We start from the raw sequence: 22,255 nt of genomic DNA on the forward strand, positions 1-22,255 counted from the left end.
ACGTCAATAAGAATACGAACTTTTTGGTAAAACAATTTACAAAGGCTTTATGCATTTCAAGACATTCTGGATGACTTGCAGCCTGCTTGACCAGATTGACTCACTTCCTTTTTAGTTTTATCTTTTAGCATGATAAGTGTAATCAAGGAACACATTCTGAATGGTTTTGTATTTCGCATAACTTATATCGTACAAGCGTGTATATGTATAGCGAGGAACCAACTATTTCTAAGCTAAACTCTAAGCCTATCGAGCTACATATGGCATTAACAGAACATATAATCTAACAATAAGCATTAAACATAAACTATTTCTTTTATAATCTGATTTAACTTAAATGAATATACTCTTTCTCGAATCTCGACTAAGCACTAGGCACTGAGACTCATTGACTATAATCCATCTCACGCCCTCACATTAACATCAAGCACATCAGGACGATCTCCGATTCCATCTCAATTATCAAGTAGAACGGTAATTGAAACAACAGGAAATGATGTGTTAGTTAATATAAACAATATTAAGGTAAACGTAGAAATGTATTCACTAGCTAGCTCATTGAATTGAGTTACAAGGAGGCTTGAATACAAAGATCAAACCCTAGGAGCACTACTAACACAGTATCGATAAACCTAACGAGATAGTGATATAAAATATAATAAATCATTCAGCAACCACAGCTTGGATTCGGTTAATTAATAATATACTAATACTAATGCTGCTTTCATTGGAGAGTTTTATCGAACGCCTGGTGCTCACAGCATAAGGTTAAACATAAACATAAACATAAACAATGGCTATTCATCCACATCTAAATGATGTAGATCTATTCAGAAACATGTAATATGCTAACAGCTTACAAACTGAACACATAAATTAGCAAACGAACCGCGATGAACTTGCAAATTAACCGACGAAGATAGGAACGTACCGGAAGAAAGAAAGAAAGTATCGCCTCTCGTCAATAGAAACAGTGGAGACTGACTACTGATAAACTGATTTACCATATTTATATTTTGTTATCTTTCACCGTCAGTCCTACAAGGGTCATGCCACAAGACTCGTGTTGATATTCACACTGACCCGTAGCTAGGTTAAATTTACAATATAAAAAACTAGTTTTTCTACTTGCACCGGGTAACTGGCACAACTCCAGCGTTGAAACACGGGCGTCGGTAAAACCCGAGTGATATCGACATGAATTCGATCATTATCGGTTGTGTTCGTTACGATATATATATCATTGGTAACATTTGAGCATTAAAACCCAAAAAATTAATTTTTCAAATTAATATATAAGAAAACAAATATTTAAGATGATGGTTATTTGGTTGCAAACCTGGGCGGTGGTAAAGCCCAGGCGTTGTGGTCCCTAGGATTGAGGCGATAACCTGGCACGAATTCGGTCGGTTTGGTTAAGTACATTATGGTACCGGATCTAAAAAATGAAAAAAAATATAAAAATTGAGGTGGACCAACGACCACTTTTATTTACTTTTTTGTGTGTGTGTGTGTGGTGTGTGTGTGTGGGTGGGGGAGTATGTTGGTAAACTTGAGCTTTGGTAAAACCCGAACGATGTCGATCACGGGCTTTAAATAAGGTCGCGAGTCTGCGCGAACTCGGTCGGTTTCTTTCAGGTTTGTTATGGTACCGGAACTAAAACAAAAAAAAATAACATTTGATCGGTCATGGGGGAGGGTCTGTCGGTAAACTTGAGCATTGGTAAAACTTGAGCGTTGTCGGTCATGGGCTTTAAATGAGGCCGTGAGTCTGTGCGAACTCGGTCGGTGATCGGTTAACATTACTTGAGCTTTGTCAATACCGGAACTTGAGCGTTGTCGGTACTGGAACTAAAACAAAAAACAAATTTAGCGTTGGATCGGTTCACGTTATGTTTATTATGGTAACTGAACTAAAAAACAAAATTCTAAACAGTACGGTGCCGTCAAGTTGTTGCGGCACCAAAGTTGTTGTTTATATTATAGTAATAATTACTTGTTTAGCTAGTCATGTGACACATTATTAAACGTTAATAATTTGATTTCTCGTCTAGATGTTGGCCTCAAAATTTTGCATCTCGTATTTTAAAACTTTATGGTAATTCATGGAGATTGTTAGGGGACTAGGGGTGTATGAAGATTGTGAAAATTTTAATCCAACCAATCACAACACGCACAATTCATTCATTTTAAACAGTTCGGTAACGAAGTCCAGCTTGCTATGGAGAATTGATAAGGATGCCTTGGAGATTGGTACAGACCAACCAAATCGTGCCACCGATGCATTTATATGTGTTAAGATATAAACTGTAACCCACACACATTTATATTCGTGTAACGTAAGAATTAACAACTTAGATTTCTTAATTTTTATAAAACGTAATTAATAACTCAATTTTATTGTTATAAGCTAATATGTTTCTACTAAGTTTCATTGAAGTTTATAATTCCATGAAATCTTTTACAAGTTATTAGTAGATACGTATTTTTCTACTAAGTTCAATAAAATATAACATTTATTCTACAAAATATTTGAACTGCGAACATTACTCAGGTCGTAACTTGATGATTTCTGACTTATTTTTATCTCATTGAACCTGACCTTGTCACTTTTATCTAAGTTGTCCAACTCTCGAACTTGGGATTGTATTAGTTGTGTTCACAATCATAGAAATAATAAATATTTAGCATACACTGTATCGAACCCACCCATAAATGATCGCCACTATACGAAAAATCAGCTGCACATATTAATGTAATATTCCTGTTCCGGATGCGCAAAATGCAATACGCAAACCAAATTTGGTTTGCCAAAGTCAAGTTTATATAACATCAATATTTCACTACATGACGAATGAGTAATGCCGTGTATTTTTATGTAATTATAATATTTTTTTTGAATACATATCCTAGAAAATAAGAGGCTATAAAAATAAGAAGCTATTGGAAATTTTTGTCCTTAGCATCAGGGACAATGAAGTCGACTACATTTCATAACATCACTTGCATGATTGCTTTTACAAACAAAGTATTACGTTCATTCTAATGATATGTTCGAAAGAGGTACCACATTTGTTATCCTATACGTGTTGAATTATTATTATTATTATTATTATTATTATTATTATTATTATTATTACGACGATGATGATGCGGGAACAACAATTGATACACAAATTGTGATTCAGTTAGCACGTGATTTTTGGCCCGAAATAATAAGGGTGCTACCCTTCCCATTTGGCACCCTAGTAACACCTAAACACCACAACGGATGTTGCCTACAAGGGACACTCCGCTTGTGTTCTCTATGGCTGCATTTGAGCATAAAAAAGGTAGGTTCCATCATTCATTCAACCCGTTTTCATCACCACACTTCTTTTATAATTAATTTATGTATTTATATAATTTAAAAGTTATCTAATTATTACAAGGAGTTTTCATCATCACGCATAAAACTTAAAAAAAAACGTTTTTAGCTTGTCTACGCCTTGGTAAGAGAAAAGAAAGGTGTAGCATTTCTTGAAATCAGGAATGAGATCGGTACAGTACCCGTAAATCTCCCCTAAACTTTGTATTTGCACATGTACGATACCGACAATCAATTATCTATAATTCTAAAACCGTAATACCACTACCAAAACTGTAATAACATAACCAAAACATAACACCAAATTTAAAAATAAAACAAATCAACCATAATATAAAATCCATTTATGATCCACTGAAACTAGGATGAGATTTTTTATCTATCGATAGGAAAATTAAAGATAGTCACGAGACAAGGCAATTAGGTTTTGAATAGCCCACTTAAAACCTTGAACCTCCCGATGATAAAAAGCATGGGCGGTTAAGACACTAATGCCGAAAACGCAATAAACTTCCTTGCATATTCTAAACGGATACTGAGTACCCGTAATACCCATACATATCCGATCAGTAAATCCGGGTACTGGTACGATTACGGAAACGTAAGTAGTAGAAACTAGAACAAGAAGCTCTTACCGCTTTTGGCATGTAGAAGACCTGCTTTGCTTTAGATGAATCTCAGAAAATGTGGAAAACCCTAATCAGAACACCATTATCAACCTTCACTCGTAAAACCCTAACTCAATCAATCTATCTCCAGTTACTCGAGCAAACCATCCCACAATTACAAAATCAACCTCTGTACACCTTCAACACCAACCAACGGCCTAGGGTTTCCAAAAACCCCCAATTCCACTCCATTCGGAGCTCCGAACTTACCGGAAACAGTTACGGCTTCTGCTCATCAGTACCTGTTAACGGAACCAGCTGCTGCTGGAACTGTAATGCTCAGAAGCCGCTTCTGATCTGCCAATCATGCGGAAGCGTTCAACCTGTGGATCATTCAGTCGATTACTTCATGATTTTTGGTTTGTGAGTGTTGTTTTGTTTGAAGCCCTAATTACATGTTTTGCTAATTTGTTAGGGTTTTGTCTTTTAATTGATTGATTAGTTACTGGTTTTATGTAACAGAGAGAGGAAGTTTGATATTGAAGATGGGAGTTTAGAGGGGATGTATAAAAGCTGGCAGAAGAAGCTGCATCCTGATTTAGTGCATACAAAGTCTAAGGTTTGTGAGTTTTTGATTATTAATATAGTGTTGATTTAGTTTATGTTAGTTTATGTGTATGCTGTTGATGTTATGTAGGAAGAAAGAGAGTATGCTGCTGACCAGTCTGCTAGGGTTATTGATGCTTATTCTACGCTTCGTAAACCGTTGTCAAGAGCCATTTATCTAGTAAGTAGTTCTTGAACCTGCTTCTGATGTTTGAAATTGTGATTATTATATGTTGTCAGTTGTTTTCAGTAGTTTGAGAGTTTGGCAAATTCTGATTGTTTAAAGATTTGTATGCACAATTAACATACAAACATCAACAAGTAAACACTTTGTTATTACAAAGATTCTCACAGTTGATCGTTTGAGTAATATCTCATCCTACTTAGAACATTTAGTTCTTAAATTCCCTTTTGAGTTGTGTTTTTTTTTATATTATTTTTATATATTTTGGTATTTATGAGTTGTGTTTCTACTATCTCAGATGAGGCTTGAGGGTGTTGAAGTAGATGAAGAACAAACTGTCTCAGAACCGGAATTGTTAGGCGAGGTATTATATGTTTTTTAAATCTTTAACATTTATTTTCTCATTCTGGAGCTTTTTTTTTAAATCATCACATCAAATCCATAGTCAAATTTACATTTTTTCTCAAACCATATAAACAAAACCTATGAAATCAACCTTTTATTAGGGTGATTCACTAATTATACATTATTCTTGTAGATCATGGAAATTAGGGAAGCCGTGGAAGAAGCCACTGACTCTCAAGCACTAAAAAAGATCCAATCGCAGGTATAATTGTCACACGTATGCATCCAGATTTATGTGAACAGAATGAAAAAGATTGGTTCTTGGTGTTAAAGAGGATTAATTAGTAATGGCTAAGAAACTACTGAATATGGTTATGTGACTGTATTTCTTGCAGATGGAAGAAAAACTGAAGCATTGGTCCAACTGCTTTGCAAATGCTTTTGGAAGTAAAAGTTTTGATGAAGCCATAAAATCAATTCAGAGAATGACATATTATCATCGCGTGTATGAAGAGATTGTTAGGAAGCTATGATCCTGTTACACCTTGACATGTAACTTCCATTTTAGTTTATTTTTTATATTCTTGATTTATATAAACCAATTGAAGGCAATAACAGGGATGTTGTAGCCTGTTGCTGGAAGTGATTAAGTGAATAAAGAAAATGTTGTGTCATTCTTTTTGGTTTAGACTTATTGTTTGGGAAGTTGGTCACGTGACTGGTTGGTTATTTAATTATTCCTTATGTGAAGCTATTTATATAATTATAATTGCTTATATAAGCCTAGTCAAGATCAAGCTAGGACTCGAATACGTTTCTTAAAGGATGTCATTGTTAGGTTTGACCTTGTTTAAGCTCGGGTTAATATAAATTTTTAGAGAGCCGACCCCAAGTAGTAGATGAGTGCCTTTGCTTGTTTATATCCAACTTTTGAGGGACATTTGGGTCTTTTCCACCATCTTGAAACACAATTTAGTTTTTATACTTCAAAAGTACATGATTAAAGTAGTATATGTAGTAAGACGCCCTCAATAGGTAGTTAGGAGCGAGACTCTTTCTCCGGTTAATGCCAGACCGTTTGCCACTATGAGCTGTGACTAAGCATAAAATGCCGGCAAAAACAAGGGCAATGTCGGACCCCAACATGCACCTTATATGAAGCAAGTTATGAAATGTCCAATTTATGCACTCAAGGACTTGAAAGGAAAAGTTTTGAAAAAGTGGATTTGAAGGTTCAAAAACTCGAAATGCTTCATGTAAATACCGATCTATGGCCTTTCAAGCAATTGGAAATATATCTGTATTATCTACTAATCTCAAATCAAAATCCAGTGATACCCAATACTCCGAATTAACAACCGTGATCCGACGACATGAAAAATCTAACACAAGTTATCAGCTTACCCTGCATAATCAATGTTGATATTGAGTAGGCAAAACCCGAACAACATTGACATATCGTAACAACTACCATTTATTACTATAGATACTATATAACAGCCTGGTTTATGGCATTTAGTCATCACTCGTCTAGGATGTACAAATAGTGGTGGCAATATGAATGGGTTGGGTTGGATTGAATGATGAGTTGGAATGACTTTGGGTCAGGATGGGTTTTATAAAAAAAAAGTTAGGATGAGTATGGGTTAAGATGGGCAAAGTTAACCAATGTTGACCCAAATAAAGGTTAGGATGAAGCTTGTTTTAGTCCATTCTAAATGTCTAACCCATAACCAAAAGTTATTAGCATTTTCCGAACTCATCTTGACCTCCTTGAAAATTTTTTTATCCATCCGAACCCGTTTCAATTTTAAAAGTTATCTATATTGACCCAAAACAACCCATTTGGATTTGTTTTGCCACCCCTATCAGTAGTGTTGCAAAAATCCCGACTAGGCGCCGATTAATCGCTAGTCCTCATTTCATTGATTAATTTTGGGCACTCGGCCAATTAATTGGTCAATGGTCAAATTTGGCCAAAATCAGGATTAATCGGAGTTAATCAGCCTTTTCTGATGAGGTTCTGACCAAAATCGGCTACTTTCGGCGAGATTCCAACCAGAATCAGCGGTTTACGACGAGATTCCAACCAAAATGTGTTTGTGTATGTATAAAACTAATATTTACAAATAAAAATGCTTGTGTTTATATATAAAATTAAAAAATTATACATTAAAGTATGATTTAATTAATATCTCTAGTCTCCACTCCACCATCCGACTAATGACTAACGATTTTTACACCACCGCCTGTTAGCACAACTATCCAATCCATAAATAAGTTTTAGGGTGCAACTACAACAAAGAGAAATATCTAAAATCAAAATAAAAAGCCTGAAGGGCCTGTTTGCAATTCACACAACATTAGACCTTGAGCAAAAAGAAACGCATTCTGTCTCGATAAAAACCGACGTTTCTGGATTCCTTGAGAAGCAGCAACAGCAAAATATGGGTTGGGTATGGCAAGACGACGACGATGATCATAATAATAATAATAACGGCGAAATCAACGAATTTGAGGACGTAAACCCTAGATCTGAAGCTCGATGCTCCACGAGGAAGATCATCTCTTCGCAGTGCAGAACCGAAGAGGTGGAGCCTGGCAAATTCATCAAAAAGTGTGAGAAAACCGAGCAAGTTCTTAAAGACTGCGTTGGAAGGTAATCAGTTGGTTGATTTTATAGTCTCGATTAGGTTTTCGATCATGTTTTTGGTTGATTATGATAGTTATGATTTCTAGGGTTTTTATCTGCTTGCTTTCTGCTATTAAATTAGGTCATTTAGTATTATACGTACCGAATGTTCGTTCGTTAAGCTTTTATCAAACAAGCTAACGGTTGACGGAACGGAATTTGTTGTGTTGGTTCGTTATCCGAAATGAAATTGTTCATGAATGGCTCATGAACGCAAACAATGTTTTATTTGATTTGGCTAACTGAAACCATCAACGTTTTGTTCCGGCGTATTCATGTTAATTTTGCATATAAATTAATCACCTAATACTCATATATATTTTTATTATTATATCGTTAATAGGTTTGCTTAAATCTATATGATAAGATTATAAAAGTCATTAAAAAAGTGCAACAAACAAACATTAGCGAAAGCATTATTGAACGCTCAAGAAGACAGAACATGGTCTCTGTTCGTGTTCATTTAACTACTTGAATGGAAATACGGAATTCCTTGATGACTTGATCATGTTCGTTCGTTTGTTAAACGAATGAACATAAACGAACTTCCTGCTGAGTGTTCGGTTTGTTTACAGCCCTAATGACATTAGGTAATAAATCATTTTTTCCATCTGTTCAGGCAACCTGAGGTCATTCAATCTAACAAGGTATACACCGAAGAAGATGTAACTGATCAGATGAAAAACGGTTCTTTATCATCACAAGTTACACCTTTTGATTTCCCGGGACTAAGAAGTGATATTGAAGCAATTGAAAGAAACTTGTTTGGTAACATGAACCGGTTCTTTGAGGCTGCTGAAGATATGAAAAATGAGTTTTTGAATATGTTCGGGTTGCCTCATTTGTATGATAGAGATTTGAAGTCATCATCGCCTTCTTTTAAACAGGGTGTACCCATTGAACCACCTTCGCCTCCACCTTCAAAGGTGGTTGAACCCGAGATGAGTGATGGTCATGTTGACCTTTCGGGGTTCGCTCGGGATGTTTGAGGTAGTGTGAACAGGTTATGAAACCATCTTGATAGTTATTAGTGAGGTAGAATAATAAACTTGGATATGAAATATATATGTTGGAATATTTGATCTTTGTTTATGAACCAAAATATGTTTTGATGCAAGGTTTGATTAGCTTTCATTTTGTGAGTTGTTGGATATTTTGTTCCTAGATTAGGCATAGTGTGCACTATTGGACCCGAGGGGTGTATATGGGTCGATTTTAGGCATTTTGAGTTTTTGAAAATTGTTCGATATCGGTTTTGTGGTTTCCCGTTTAAGCTTGAAACTTTTTGGTCTGAAAAAAATCCCTAAATACTAAATCTATGTCGTTTGTGCTAATTGACAAGTAATTGATTAATTTCATAAATCGCTTAAAGTTAAAAATTAAAAATGAAAGTAGACAAATTCTATTCGGCTTGAACCTTTTTCTTTTCGTTTTAGTTACATGTAAAACCGATGCCGACCTGAAAATATGTTTGTTTTTAAATATAACCAAATCGTCAGTTTTTGTTTGAGTTGGGTTATTTTCGGTTTTGTTTTAGTTTTTTGGTATATTGGTTTTTATTAATCTTAACTATTGTCTTTTGGTCACTACCGGTCCCAACTAACGAATTGGCTGCTGACGGTCCCAACTTTTAACGTATTTGTTTCTAACGGTCTACGACTAACAGAATTCTAACGTCCACCACTTGAGCACCATCAACCGATTCCGAAAACTCAAATTTTATCCCGAAAACTCAACATTTCGTCCCAAATATCTTGGTAACTTTGTATCGGACCTTTAGGAACCTTTTTCTAGTAAAAACCCCAATTATTGAGGTCTCCAGAGACCCTAGAGCCATCGTCGAAATCGGTTGATGGTGCTCAAGTGGTGGTAGTTGGTTGGCGGTGAGTCAATTAGTGGTGGTTGCGGTGTTCAGGTGGTGTTTTCCGGCAATAAATTTAACTTTTCTGGCCAAAAACATTTTTCAGGCTACCTGAAATAACGGCGTTAGGATTCTGTTAGTCGCGGACTATCAGGAACAAATAAGTTAAAAGTTGGGAGCGCCAGCAGCCAATTAGTTGGAACTGACAATGACCACAAGATAATAGTTGGAATTAATAAAAACCAATATAGCTAGTTTTTCGGTATAATACACACTACTGATCTACTCTACCGATATTGATAATAATCTAATATCTTCACCTGAGTGGACGATCCATTTAACCAATATATGTTTTCAGTTAGGCCTATTTAACACGTGGTGTGGGAGCTTTTTTAGTGGAGAAACTTTCGATGGTCAAAAGTTATAAGGTATAAAGCGTTTTTAGACATGTGATTCTTGAACCTCGTACTGTGCAAATGATTACATCTATCTTTCGTTTTTCCCGCGTCAAGTTGACATTTGTTTCACAAACTAGACAGATATCTAACTTTATTCCTTTTACTAGGTTAGAGCCGGTGTTTCATACGGGTGAAAAATATAATAAAAATTAAAATTTGTTATAAGTAATATATTAATTATAAGTGAATTAACAATATATCATTTAAAAGTCAAGAAATTCAACACAATAACTACTTAAGTGGAGTTGGTAAGCATCTTTAGCTTGAAACATGAGGGCTTGGGTTCAAGACTTGTATCACACAATAATTTATTTTTAATAATTTTACAAAATATTATCTTCATAAGAAAACGGTTGTATTTGAAGAGAAATCGGGTCATGGATTATAACATAACTAAACGGGTTCATGCTTCATATTGTGTTTGGAAGAATAGATGATAAAATAGGAAACTGTTCACATGACATCTATGTGGCATCCTATCTGAAAGCCCTAGAATGATTTCATGTAAAAAAATCATATTGCTTTAATATATAGTTAAATTAATTTTGAACCTAATATTTTTCAAAGTTATTTTTAACGCGGAAATGTCTACTTAATTACTTTTTTGATGTAAAAACAATTTCATATGATTTTGCTTTTATGTTTTGTGTTTTCTCTACAAATAAACCAAAACCAAACTAAATCTTTTTATTTTGAGGAAACCATAAACCAAACCTATGAGATATGGCTTTTTATAGTTTTGTTTTGAATTTTGGTAAATGATTTAAAGTATTATTTTGTCCTACGTACCCAATTGTATGTATATGCACGTGTTATGGTTGTTACTTGTCGGTTAGCATAATAAATATAAAAAGTTTATAAGAATAGTAAATTTGTCATAAATTTTTTGAAAGGAGATCATATTAGAAAATTAAGTGTCATACAAAACACGTCGGTAAAATTTTGTGGCTTTAGCTTTTGAGTAAATACTATTCGACACTAAATTATTATACTAACACTATACTGCTGAGTAATTGAAATTAACTCAAAATATTGGATTTAAATTTTCGAAGTCGATACAATGAATTCTGATCCAAAGCATTTATAAACCAATTTAGTTTAGAATCTTATTTTTTGTTAAAGTTTAGTATCGATGAGTAGATGAGTAAATTAAAGATAATTCACTTAGGTTCTCATAAGCCTTTCCATACCATTAATCATTAGAAGCATAATCTTATTTTTTAGTGACATTTGTGACAGATACATCATACATCTCTACAAAAATAGAAGTAAAAAATTGTATTATATTGTGGAGTATTTAAGGTATTAAAAAAAATACAAAAAAGTATAAAATTCTTAGAGAATTAATTTTTATAGAAATAAGAGATAATTATATGGAAGTACATTAAACATATGGTAAGTTTATATACACATATATAAGAATTAAATATCAACATTATGTTGTTAAAAGAAACCATTGTAAGAAATACAAGAATTTTGCTGTCTACGGCAACGGCCGGCCAGCCAGCAGCTGACTTAGCTGGACATCCTGCACAAATTTTTATCGGTATTTGTATAGATAGATTATGTTTTAAAATATTAATAAATGGTTATAAGTTGTGGATTATATCTAGGTAGTGTTAGAGTGTTTGTCTTTATTACTATTATAATATTTTTATTTTTTTTATTTGTGTATATTATTATTATTTTTTATAATTCGGTTAGCAGCCGTTTGTCAAGCACCAATGTCGTGCAAGTGCACCTCCACTTTGTAAGTCAACTTCCTATTTATTAATTTATATTTTTAATAAACTGATTTGTAAGTAGTTATAATCAATTCATAGTCGATACTATATATCACCTTCAAAGACACTACGATACATAATATATTATGATCAGTAGAAATTATAGAAAAATATACACAAAAAAAGGTAATAAATAACTTACATATAATATAGAGATTGAGATATATAAAAAAGAATTATAATATAACAAAAAGTTTTTTTATTTATGTAGGGGAGAGTTATCCTAAAAACAAGTAGTTTTTTTAGGAAGGTTAGGAATAAATTATAAATCATAGTCACTGGATCATGTTAATCAATGATTGATATTTAAAATTATCAAAATCCGGCATAGGTTCCTAGATTTACCCTGTCACCATTATAACCGTCATAGTTTACTAGAATTGTTCTTTCACTGTAATTCGTAATGCCACATGTCAAAAATCTATTGGTTCTTACCATTCCTAAAAAATTTCTTATTTTTATTTTAACCCTTTTATATTTATGTATTATTTAAAAATTTATATGTTAAATTCTTTAAACATATTTATTTCTTTTACATTTAAAAAAAACATATTTATTTTTATAATATTTTTTTCAACCTTTTTTTGTAAACGTAATTGTGATTTTCCATGGGTATTTATATTAAGAAATTAATCATCTCAAGATTTTTTAACACAAGGAAACTTTTTATAAAGCCTAAAATTATGTTAAAAGATCCTTTAGAAATATATTAAAATTTTATAATATTCCCCTCTAAAAATGTATTTCTCCAAATTATATATTTTAGACATTAAAATAATTAAAAATAAAAAATAAAAAGACTTTACATCGCTTTTAACGGATTGAGTTTGCTATTTAAAAGTGGGTTGCGACGTCAAAAGAAAACTTTACGTCTGTTGGAAGATATGTGTGCCTAACGCGTTTGGAAATAATATCCCAATCGTCAATTTCCGCGACTCCACTCGCTCGTTACTGTCATCTACTGTATCTGTATCTATATATTAACATTCATTCAAATGGAGAAACATTCAAACTCACCAAAACTCTCTTTTTTCCTCTTTAAAGAAACCTATACTAACTTACAATCTGTCTGCCCATCATACCCACCAACCCCATCTTCTTTCCTTCAACATCACATACCCAATTTGCTGTTTAATTGCTTCCGTTTTCGGTTTGTGTGGTTTGCACACCAAGTGTTTGTTTAAATGCCTAAAAGAACTGCTTTGTTCAGTTGCCATTGAAAGTTGCTTTGTGGGTGGTGAAATTGGATAACAATAAGATGGGGAATGCATGTGTAGGATCATGTTACTCGAAAGATGGATTCTTTGTTTCGCACCCGTACTGGTGGTCTCGGTCGCCCGATTTGATCGATTACAAGAACAAAGAGTTTAACAAACAGCCACTGTCAATAGACCAACATCCCAAATCACATATCCCAATTCAAAAACCACCTCCACAGTTAATAATTATACCTCAAAACAACACTAAACCATTTCAAGAAACTGAAAAGATTGTAGTTTCACATGTGAAAAAGCCGTATAATGTTAAGAGAATGTTAAGTGCAGGGTTAGAAGCCGACACGGTTTTGAAAACCAAAACCGGGCATTTAAAAGAGTACTACAACTTGGGTACAAAGTTAGGTCATGGTCAGTTTGGTACGACTTTTTTATGCACAGAGAAAACCACAGGCAAACAGTTTGCCTGCAAATCAATCGCTAAACGGAAGCTATTAACCGAAGAGGATGTAGAAGATGTAAGGAGGGAAATTGAAATAATGCATCATTTATCTGGACATCCGAATGTGGTTTCGATTCAAGGGGCGTATGAAGACTCGGTTGCGGTTCATTTGGTTATGGAACTTTGTTCGGGTGGTGAATTGTTTGATAGAATTACCAAAAAGGGTCATTATTCGGAACGAAAAGCAGCCGATCTTATTAGAACCATTGTGGGAGTGATTGAAGCTTGTCATTCTTTAGGAGTTATGCATCGTGATCTTAAACCTGAGAATTTTCTTTTTGTTGATGGAGATGAAGATTCGCCTCTCAAAACTATCGATTTTGGACTATCGGTTTTCTTTAAACCAGGTAATTTTGTTTGTCTTATTGATCATACATTTATGTATTGTTATCATTGATGTGCATCAAACTGTAAAACCGAAAGTTTGGTTTTATATATTTGTAAAAACCGAACTTTCGGTTATGTTGAGGGCTCATATGTAGTTAAAACCGAAAGAAGCGAACCGAGTGCATGGACGTTCATTTTTAATTCAGAATGTTAGGTAGTTTATAAGGATTTAATAAATAATGTAACCCAAATATTTTAGCCCAGATGAAAGAAAATCAACTAATCATTAACTAACAAAAAGATTTAGCTCCAAATTCATTATTTTGAGCCAATTATTTTTGGCCCAAAAATTTCAAGCCCAAATGGTAAAACCAAAAAAAACACAAACTGAACTGTTTTTAAAATCTCATAAAACCGAATTTTCGGTTTGAGTTGGAAACTGACCCAAACTGAAGAAAAGAGGAACCGAACGGTTTTCAAACACTCAAAAACCGAGTTTTTGGTTCGGTTTGGCTCAAAACTGGCCCAAACCGAAAAATCAAAACTGAATCAAAAACTCAAAAACAAAAATTATTGGTTTGAGCCCAAAACCGACCCATGCCCACCCCTAGAACTTGTTGGTTTGATTTAATCTGATGAATTATTAAATTTTGGTCTAAATTTCAGGGGAAACCTTTACTGATGTGGTTGGAAGTCCTTACTATGTTGCACCCGAAGTTTTGCTAAAAAACTATGGTTTAGAAGCCGATATTTGGAGCGCGGGTGTAATTCTTTACATTCTTCTTTGTGGGGTGCCCCCATTTTTTGGAGGTGAGTCAAGAAACTATAGTAAGTAAAAATTTGATTTTTTTCGCTTGGGTCTTCACAATTTACAATCTTTATTTCATATACAGAGTCTGAGAATGAAATCTTTGAAGAGGTTTTGAGGGGTAAACTTGACTTTTCCTCTGATCCATGGCCTACTATTTCTGAAAGTGCTAAAGATTTAGTTAGGCAAATGCTTATTAGAAACCCTACAAAGCGGATCACAGCTCATGGAGTTCTTTGTAAGTCTTGATATCCCTTTATTTTTAATCTGTTCGAGTTAACGTTATAATTATGTTTTTCTGATTAATGTTTTTATCATCATAGGTCACCCTTGGATCAGTGAAGATGGTGTTGCTCCAGACAAACCGCTTGTTGCAGCAGTCTTGACCCGGTTGACTCAGTTTTCTGCCATGAACAAGTTCAAGAAAATGGCTCTTCGGGTACTCATTTAAAAAAATAAGATGATTATCTAACAATCTCACTGAAAAATGTCATTTTTACCCTTACGCGTCTTGTATTCTCAACAGGTTATCGCATCAAAACTCTCGGAAGAAGAAATCGCGGGATTAAAACAAATGTTCAAGATTATAGATACAGACAATAGTGGGTATATTACATTTGAAGAACTTAAAGCTGGATTTAAAATTTTCGGTTCCAATCTTAACGAGTCTGAGATTTATGATCTAATGCAATCGGTGAGAGTTCCTTTCAAAATCTTCAGTTTTTTATTTTCTTGTTTCATTTCATTGGTTTGTGATGGATTAAAACTAAAAACGCAGGCGGATATTGATAATAGCGGTACTATCGGCTATGAAGAATTTGTTGCTGCAACTTTACATATTAATAAAGTCGATAAGCAAGATTACTTGTTTGCCGCCTTTTCATATTTTGATAAAGATGATAGTGGTTATATCACTCTTGATGAACTCCAACTAGCATGCAAAGAATTTGGAGTAGATGATGTTCATTTGGAAGAGATTATAAAAGAAGCTGACCAAAATAATGTATGTTTTGATCATCAATATATCATTCATATGATTCAATTAAGACCTTTTTTGTGTTGACCTTTTTGTGTTGTTGACTTGCAGGATGGTTGTATAGATTATAATGAGTTTGTAGCAATGATGCACAATGGGAGTACTCCCAAGAAACACTTGAAGGATGAATTTGGTGTCGAGTTAAGGGAATCGGTGACAGTCTGTTGATATGATTCGTTTTCGTTCTCTTTTTTTTCATCTAAACGTCGATTGCATTCTTAACAATAGATGTTAGATTTTTTCCTCTTGGAATGTCAAAAACACGAAGATTTTAGCTTTAAAGCAACCGTATATAAGGGCACATTTAGTACACAATCAATTTTAAGTAAAAAGACATAAATGTTTAAGCATTTTACTCCCTTTGGAATACATGGCCTCAAATACCTTTTTGGTGAACTGGTGTCCTCCTTTTCATATTCATTTATGATTTTCTTTTATAATGTTAAAACTATATTTAAAGCATCCGACTTTAGTCACTTTCAACACTATGAATTATTAACCTTTTATGTTATAGTCTTATCATGCTTTAATTCATTTACATATTTGCTTTATATATCAATTTAAAAGTTCAATATAGTTGGAAAATTTACATATTCACTGTATATACAATTTGGACACATTCATTGCACAACCATAGCAAGTTAAAAGTTCAATAAATGGGTCGTGATCGCGGGCTGAGGGTCAAACCTGACATGAACCCATGAATTTTATACGAATTTTAACATGACATGAATCCAAGTCGTGTCATATGAATCCGAACACAACACATGTATTTATGGGATAAGACAAGCACAATCAGTTTATCCTTAAAAACAAAATTAACTCTTGTATTTATTAATACACTAGTTGGGTGCCCGCGCGTTGCGGCGTGGCGCGTACGTAACCCGACATCGAACGCATAGTCAGTATCAGTACATGTGCCACCCGATGACGGCGCACACGCAACTCGAAATTAGGCCTGCAATTCGTGCAAAGCTAGTATGTGTGTAACCAAAGATTGAATATGCGTAACCGGCACCAGAATGCACGTTACCAGCATTACAATGCTTATAGCCAACACCGCGTGCATAATTCACGCCGATCACTGGTGTGGGGCGCTAGATTGAGCACTTACCAATGTTGGGTAACGGCCGTTACGTGGCATTGACATGCGTTTATCAACCCCCGTACATGTAAACCGTGTCATCATCGTAAACGGTTGCGAACATCAAGAAACAAAGCTGAAATATACTGTAATTTCAAATAAATCATTTTTAAACCAACCCGTTATGACCTAAATCCTTTCAACTCGACACCATTCTAATCTGAAACCTGTTATGAACTGGCCCTTTTTGACTCGAATACTGTCCCTCATTAAGGTTCTGAACTCTTAAAAGAGTAAAGTGCCATTTTCATCCGTTTGGTTCGGCAAATAATGCGAACTTAGTCCAAAAAGTTTATTTTTTTGCATACGGATCATCCACGTATCCCAATTCTTGCCAATTACATCCAAATCACTAATCCCTTTAAATTGAATCGTTAAGTCAAGGGTAGACATGTCTTTTTACTCTTTCTTTATTATATGAGTAAAGTGCCAAAGTTGTCCCTGAGGTTTGGTCATGTTTGTGAATTTCATCCAAAAATATTTTTTTTCTCAATTAGACCCTCGATGTTTCCCCAACCGTTGTCAATTTCGTCCAAATTGTTAACTCGGTATAAATTCAACGTAACTCAGGGATGTTACTGTCCTTTTACATGTGTGTTTACATTATTATTATTATTATTATTATTATTATTATTATTATTATTATTATTATTATTATTATTATTTAGTATTTGTTTGTTCGACGGCATATATAACATCTCACGATTCTATGTTTGAATCCAATATAATATTCGTCTGTTTATTCTTCTTTATTTTTAGTCATATATAGGGTTTAGCTCAATAGAATGATGATGATGATGATGATGATGATGATGATGATGTAAACAAACATGTAAAAGGACAGTAACACCTAGGGATGGCAATGAAATTCGAACCCGATGGGAAAACCCGAAACCGACATAAATGCGACGGGTAATACTCGGCCCATTAGGGTTTGTGACAGGTTTGGGATTAGTTTTGAAATTTTTCATGGGTTTGGGACGGGTTTGGGATTTGCAATATACCCGATTACCCGACCCGATTACCCGATAATATTAACCCGTTTACTCGATTACATACCCGATGTACCCGACATAACTTTTTCTATATTTATATATAGTATACTTTAAATATTTAAAATATATTATTTGTTGAAACTTGTTATAGCAATTATTTGAGACATTTTATTTTATGGTAATCATTATTTGTAATCGATTAGTTATATTTTGCCAAAATTCGATAGAAACCCGATGGGTTTTGGGCCGAGTATGCCCAATGGGTATTTTGACAAAACCCGATTTGAAGCCTGAAACCCAACGAGTAATTACCCGATTAAAACCCGACGGGTTTGGGACAAGCTTTCATAATCGGGTTTGGGTTTGGGAATGGCTAAACCCAACCTATACCCGACCCATTGCCATTCCTAGTAACACCCTTGAGTTAACGTTAAATTTAGACCGAGTTAACAATTTGGATGAAATTGACAGCGGTTGGGAAACACCGAGGGTCTACTTGCGAAAAAAATAATTTTTGGATGAAATTCACCAATGTGACCAAACGTCAGGGACGATTTTGACACTTTACTTTACTCATATAATAAAGAAAGAGTGAAAAAACAGGTCTACCCTTAACTTAATGATTCAATTTAACTGGTTAGTGATTTGGAAATAATTGACAAGAATTAGGAAACGTGGGTGGTTCATATGCAAAAAATAAACCTTTTGAACTAAATTCGTATTATTTGCTAAACCAAAAGGACAAAAATGACACTTTATTCCTCTTTAAAATATGCTATTAATAGATAGATTAAAATTCTTAAATTACATATTATTTTTATTTTTAGTGAAATAACTATAGTTAAGATATGCTGCCAACCAATGTTTTCAGACCCCGATCCGGACGTCGACCCGGACTCCTTACCGGGTCAATGGTCGGACCGACCCAGGAGGGCGGACCGGTGTTTGACCCGGATGACGTCATAAATAATTTAAATATATATTTACATATATATATAATTCATATACATATAAAAAATAATAATAACCAAAAATAATAATAATAACAAACTTTAATGTTTATTTATGTTTTATACATTGTTTTTTAAATATATGTGATTTACGTTTGATCAATAGAGACATCAATGAAGCTTGGTTGGTTGGCTTATGAGGTAATTATTAAAGCTTCTATCTCTGAAATGACCCAAGTTTGAATCCTGGCATGCACATTTCATTTTGGATTTTATAAAAAATGGGTTTTACCGGTCAACCCTCCGGGTCAACCGGTCCGGGCTGACCGCCACCCGTGAAACCCGGCCGGGTTTTTAGAAACGTCCAAAATACGTTGACCCGGCCCGGTATAGGGACCAGGTCCCGGTCCGACCAGTCCGACCGGCCGGGCCGGGCCGGGTTTCAAAACACTGCTGCCAACTTATTTTTAAAATTTCTAATTTTAGCATAATAAATGCAAAAGTAGTTTAAGTGTTTAACTTATTATATAAAATTTTTTAGTATATTTTTTGAAACAATAAATTTTATTCAAACAACTAGCGATACGTTAGAAATCAAAAAAACAAAAAATAGAAATTATATCAATCTTTCAAAGCAATGATTTGAAATGGTTTTAAACATAGAATGATTTTTTATCCAAGAAAAAAAGTAAAAATCAACTAACAAAGTAAATTGGATAAAACAGGTCACAGGTTTGCGACGAACACCACTCGTTTAAATAAACGTAAAACCCATGAATATTCAAATTAACCCCCTGAAAAATGAACATTGCAACCACCAAGTTAACCGTAATATATAAGCCGTTGTTGATGTGACAGAAAATACGGTGCAAGTTGTGACAGCTCATATTGTAGTAGTTGTTGGGGTGGGACCAATCATATCGCTTTGCTGTGCCACGTTGGCACCATCACCCCTCACGTTCCTTCATTCTTTTCCATAAATAATAATAATAATTCTTCTTCTTCTGATCATCAATCATCACTCATCCTCTATTATCACTTCCATCATAATTCACCATTCCATTTCATTTCTTCATTCTGTTAACGGTTTTAGCTTTCAATTTTATTACATCTTTGTGATTACTTGATCTACTAGTGTTACGTTACACTACAACAAACAGGGCTTTAGCGAAGACAAAAGTCGTCGAGATAGGCACCGGTAATTTTCTTTAAAAAAACTTATTTTATTCTTTTTGTTATTTTTTCATCATCAATAACAAAATAAATACATTAAGTTAATTTAACCTGTTTATTTTATTTTATCGATTTTTTTCATTTATTTATCTACTTGAAATAAAAATAAAATTAATTTAGGCTATGGCGACGAAATGTCGTCGAAACAGGGTTTCTAACTCGGCGCATTTTTTTCATTTATATCTCGACATGTTGCCGAGATAGGGTCCAACCGGTCGGACCGGGCAGTTTTTTGGGAAGCGGGTGAACTATATCGAACCAGATCGATCGGGTGACCGAATCCCGGTCCGACTGGTAGGACCGGCCGAACCGGTCGGACCGGACAGTTTTTTGAGAAGCGGGTGAACTATATCGAACCGGATCGGTCGGGTGACCGAATCCCGGTCCGACTGGTAGGACCGGCCGAACCGGTCCGGTTTTAAAAACATTGTCCAAAAGTGAAAAAAGTTTGACCAACCCTATATCGACAAAATGTTCTCGAGAAAAGGCTGGTAATAGCGACGTTTTGTCCTCGATATAACCTTCGTCGCTACAAGGCTAATTTCTTGTAGTGAAGTTTCATTGTTTTAAAACCACTTCAATTTTCATAATAACCGTTTCTTAATTATATTTACAAAACCTAGTTTATATATAAGTCAGTTACCAGAGTTTATTTATTTAACTTCTCTAATAGTTACTGTTACATCCAAATCACAGTTTTTGTATGTGTATTGGTACAGAGGAATGGAATCAGAACCCAAACCCGAAAACTCTGTCAATGAAGGTGTGACAGATCCAGAGAATGTGAACAAAGGTGATGAAGTAGTTGATTCATCAACAACAGTGAATCAACCTTCTGAGAATAATATTGTTGATAAGCCTAAAACTCAAAAAAATCAGGTTAAGGCTTCTGCCAAAGGGAGTAGTGCTTTGAAGAACACGAAAATGAGTAAAAGCAGTCCTAATATTGGCACATTTGGTCGAACGCCCAGACCGGGTTTATCTCAGAGTTTATCTTTCCCTGCGAAAACCCCATCGCTTGTGGAACCTACATTATCCACGTCTCGATCACACCCTGCGAGTAGAAGGACTTCAAGCGGTTTAAAGCCGGTTAAAACGTTGGTTAAAGATCAAGATGATGGCACCAGTTCTACTGGCTCACCGTAATACTATTGTTAACTTAAGCCTTATTTTTGATCTTACTATGGTTATATTCATTCATTGTTTGACTTGAATGTTGACCAGAATCACCAGCACTCCTGGCGGGCGACGTAGGACAAGCACCGGTTTTACTTCCAGGTTGGATGAGCGGGCCGAAAGGCGAAAAGAGGTGCATTTTTGTGTTCTTTATACTAGTTTTTTAAAATATAAACAGCAAGAATTATTATTATTATTATTATTATTATTATTATTATTATTATTATTATTATTATTATTATTATTATTATGTAAGTTTGAACTTTTTTGTGACTAGTTTAATTCAAAGATAGAGGAGAAAGTTCATGCAAAAGAAGTGGAAAAGAGTAATTTGCAGGCAAAGTCAAAGCTCTGGTGGTTGTTAAAGTCAACAAAAGATTATCTTTATTTAGAGGTTAATAATTGTTATATTTTTAATTTGTGCAAATGCAGGAAAGCCAGGAAAAAGAAATCAAGAAATTAAGAAAGAGTTCAACATTTAAAGCTACACCAATGCCAAACTTCTACAAAGAGCCACCTCCAAAACCTCAACTCAAAAAGGTATGTTTTTTTATCTTGCTACTTTCATATCGTTTGGATGTGCGTCTTGAAAGTGATTATTCGTGTTATGGTTATTATATCTGACACTCCCTTTTTGTGTTTTTTAGATACCAACTACGCGTCCCAAATCACCAAAGTTGGGCAGAAGCAAGAGCTCATTGAGCAAGACCTCTGAACCAATAGAGGCGGATAATAGCCCGCGAGCCAAGAGAGACCAAGCAATGTCACCTAGGGTCAACACCACGAGCCGTGACAAAGGTTCCAGTTTGCACAACAGAAAAGGATGTGAAGCCGGAAGTCAATGAGGAGAAAGAAAGTCATGAAGTCGATGAGGCGCAGGAAAGCGGGTTTGGTTCGAGTTCGGTCGATCAGGATACGACACCTCAGCAAATTGTTGTTGGGAGTTAAAAGTTTTTTTTTTTTTT

The 22,255-nt window shown here is 34.5% G+C and overlaps 3 protein-coding genes and 1 pseudogene across 4 annotated transcripts; all 4 read left to right on the forward strand.

Annotated features, from left to right (window-relative positions):
- Positions 1–3,997: 3,997 nt before the first annotated feature.
- On the forward strand, positions 3,998–5,733 carry LOC143539515 (iron-sulfur cluster co-chaperone protein HscB homolog). Its single transcript, XM_077032808.1, has 6 exons — positions 3,998–4,398; positions 4,498–4,594; positions 4,673–4,762; positions 5,064–5,129; positions 5,304–5,372; positions 5,506–5,733. The coding sequence occupies exons 1-6, from the start codon at positions 4,052–4,054 to the stop codon at positions 5,641–5,643; spliced, it is 807 nt and encodes a 268-aa protein (XP_076888923.1). The 5' UTR covers positions 3,998–4,051; the 3' UTR covers positions 5,644–5,733.
- Positions 5,734–7,548: 1,815 nt separating this feature from the next.
- LOC143539516 (fra a 1-associated protein-like) lies at positions 7,549–8,837 on the forward strand. The gene is made up of 2 exons (XM_077032809.1): positions 7,549–7,769; positions 8,422–8,837. Exons 1-2 carry the CDS (start codon positions 7,558–7,560, stop codon positions 8,789–8,791), a joined length of 582 nt encoding a protein of 193 aa, XP_076888924.1. The 5' UTR covers positions 7,549–7,557; the 3' UTR covers positions 8,792–8,837.
- Positions 8,838–13,148: 4,311 nt separating this feature from the next.
- LOC143539553 (calcium-dependent protein kinase 26-like) lies at positions 13,149–15,960 on the forward strand. The gene is made up of 7 exons (XM_077032837.1): positions 13,149–13,968; positions 14,615–14,758; positions 14,842–14,994; positions 15,080–15,195; positions 15,283–15,450; positions 15,535–15,759; positions 15,844–15,960. Exons 1-7 carry the CDS (start codon positions 13,164–13,166, stop codon positions 15,958–15,960), a joined length of 1,728 nt encoding a protein of 575 aa, XP_076888952.1. The 5' UTR covers positions 13,149–13,163.
- A 4,877-nt stretch (positions 15,961–20,837) lies between these two features.
- On the forward strand, positions 20,838–22,255 carry LOC143539493 (uncharacterized; annotated as a pseudogene). Its single transcript, XR_013136456.1, has 5 exons — positions 20,838–21,256; positions 21,339–21,423; positions 21,568–21,644; positions 21,728–21,830; positions 21,938–22,255. The product of XR_013136456.1 is annotated as an uncharacterized LOC143539493 (transcript).

The sequence above is a fragment of the Bidens hawaiensis genome, unplaced genomic scaffold (assembly GCF_021521415.1).
Source record: "Bidens hawaiensis isolate Kalapana, Puna unplaced genomic scaffold, B.hawaiensis_p1.1 tig00011901_1, whole genome shotgun sequence".
NCBI lineage: Eukaryota > Viridiplantae > Streptophyta > Magnoliopsida > Asterales > Asteraceae > Bidens > Bidens hawaiensis.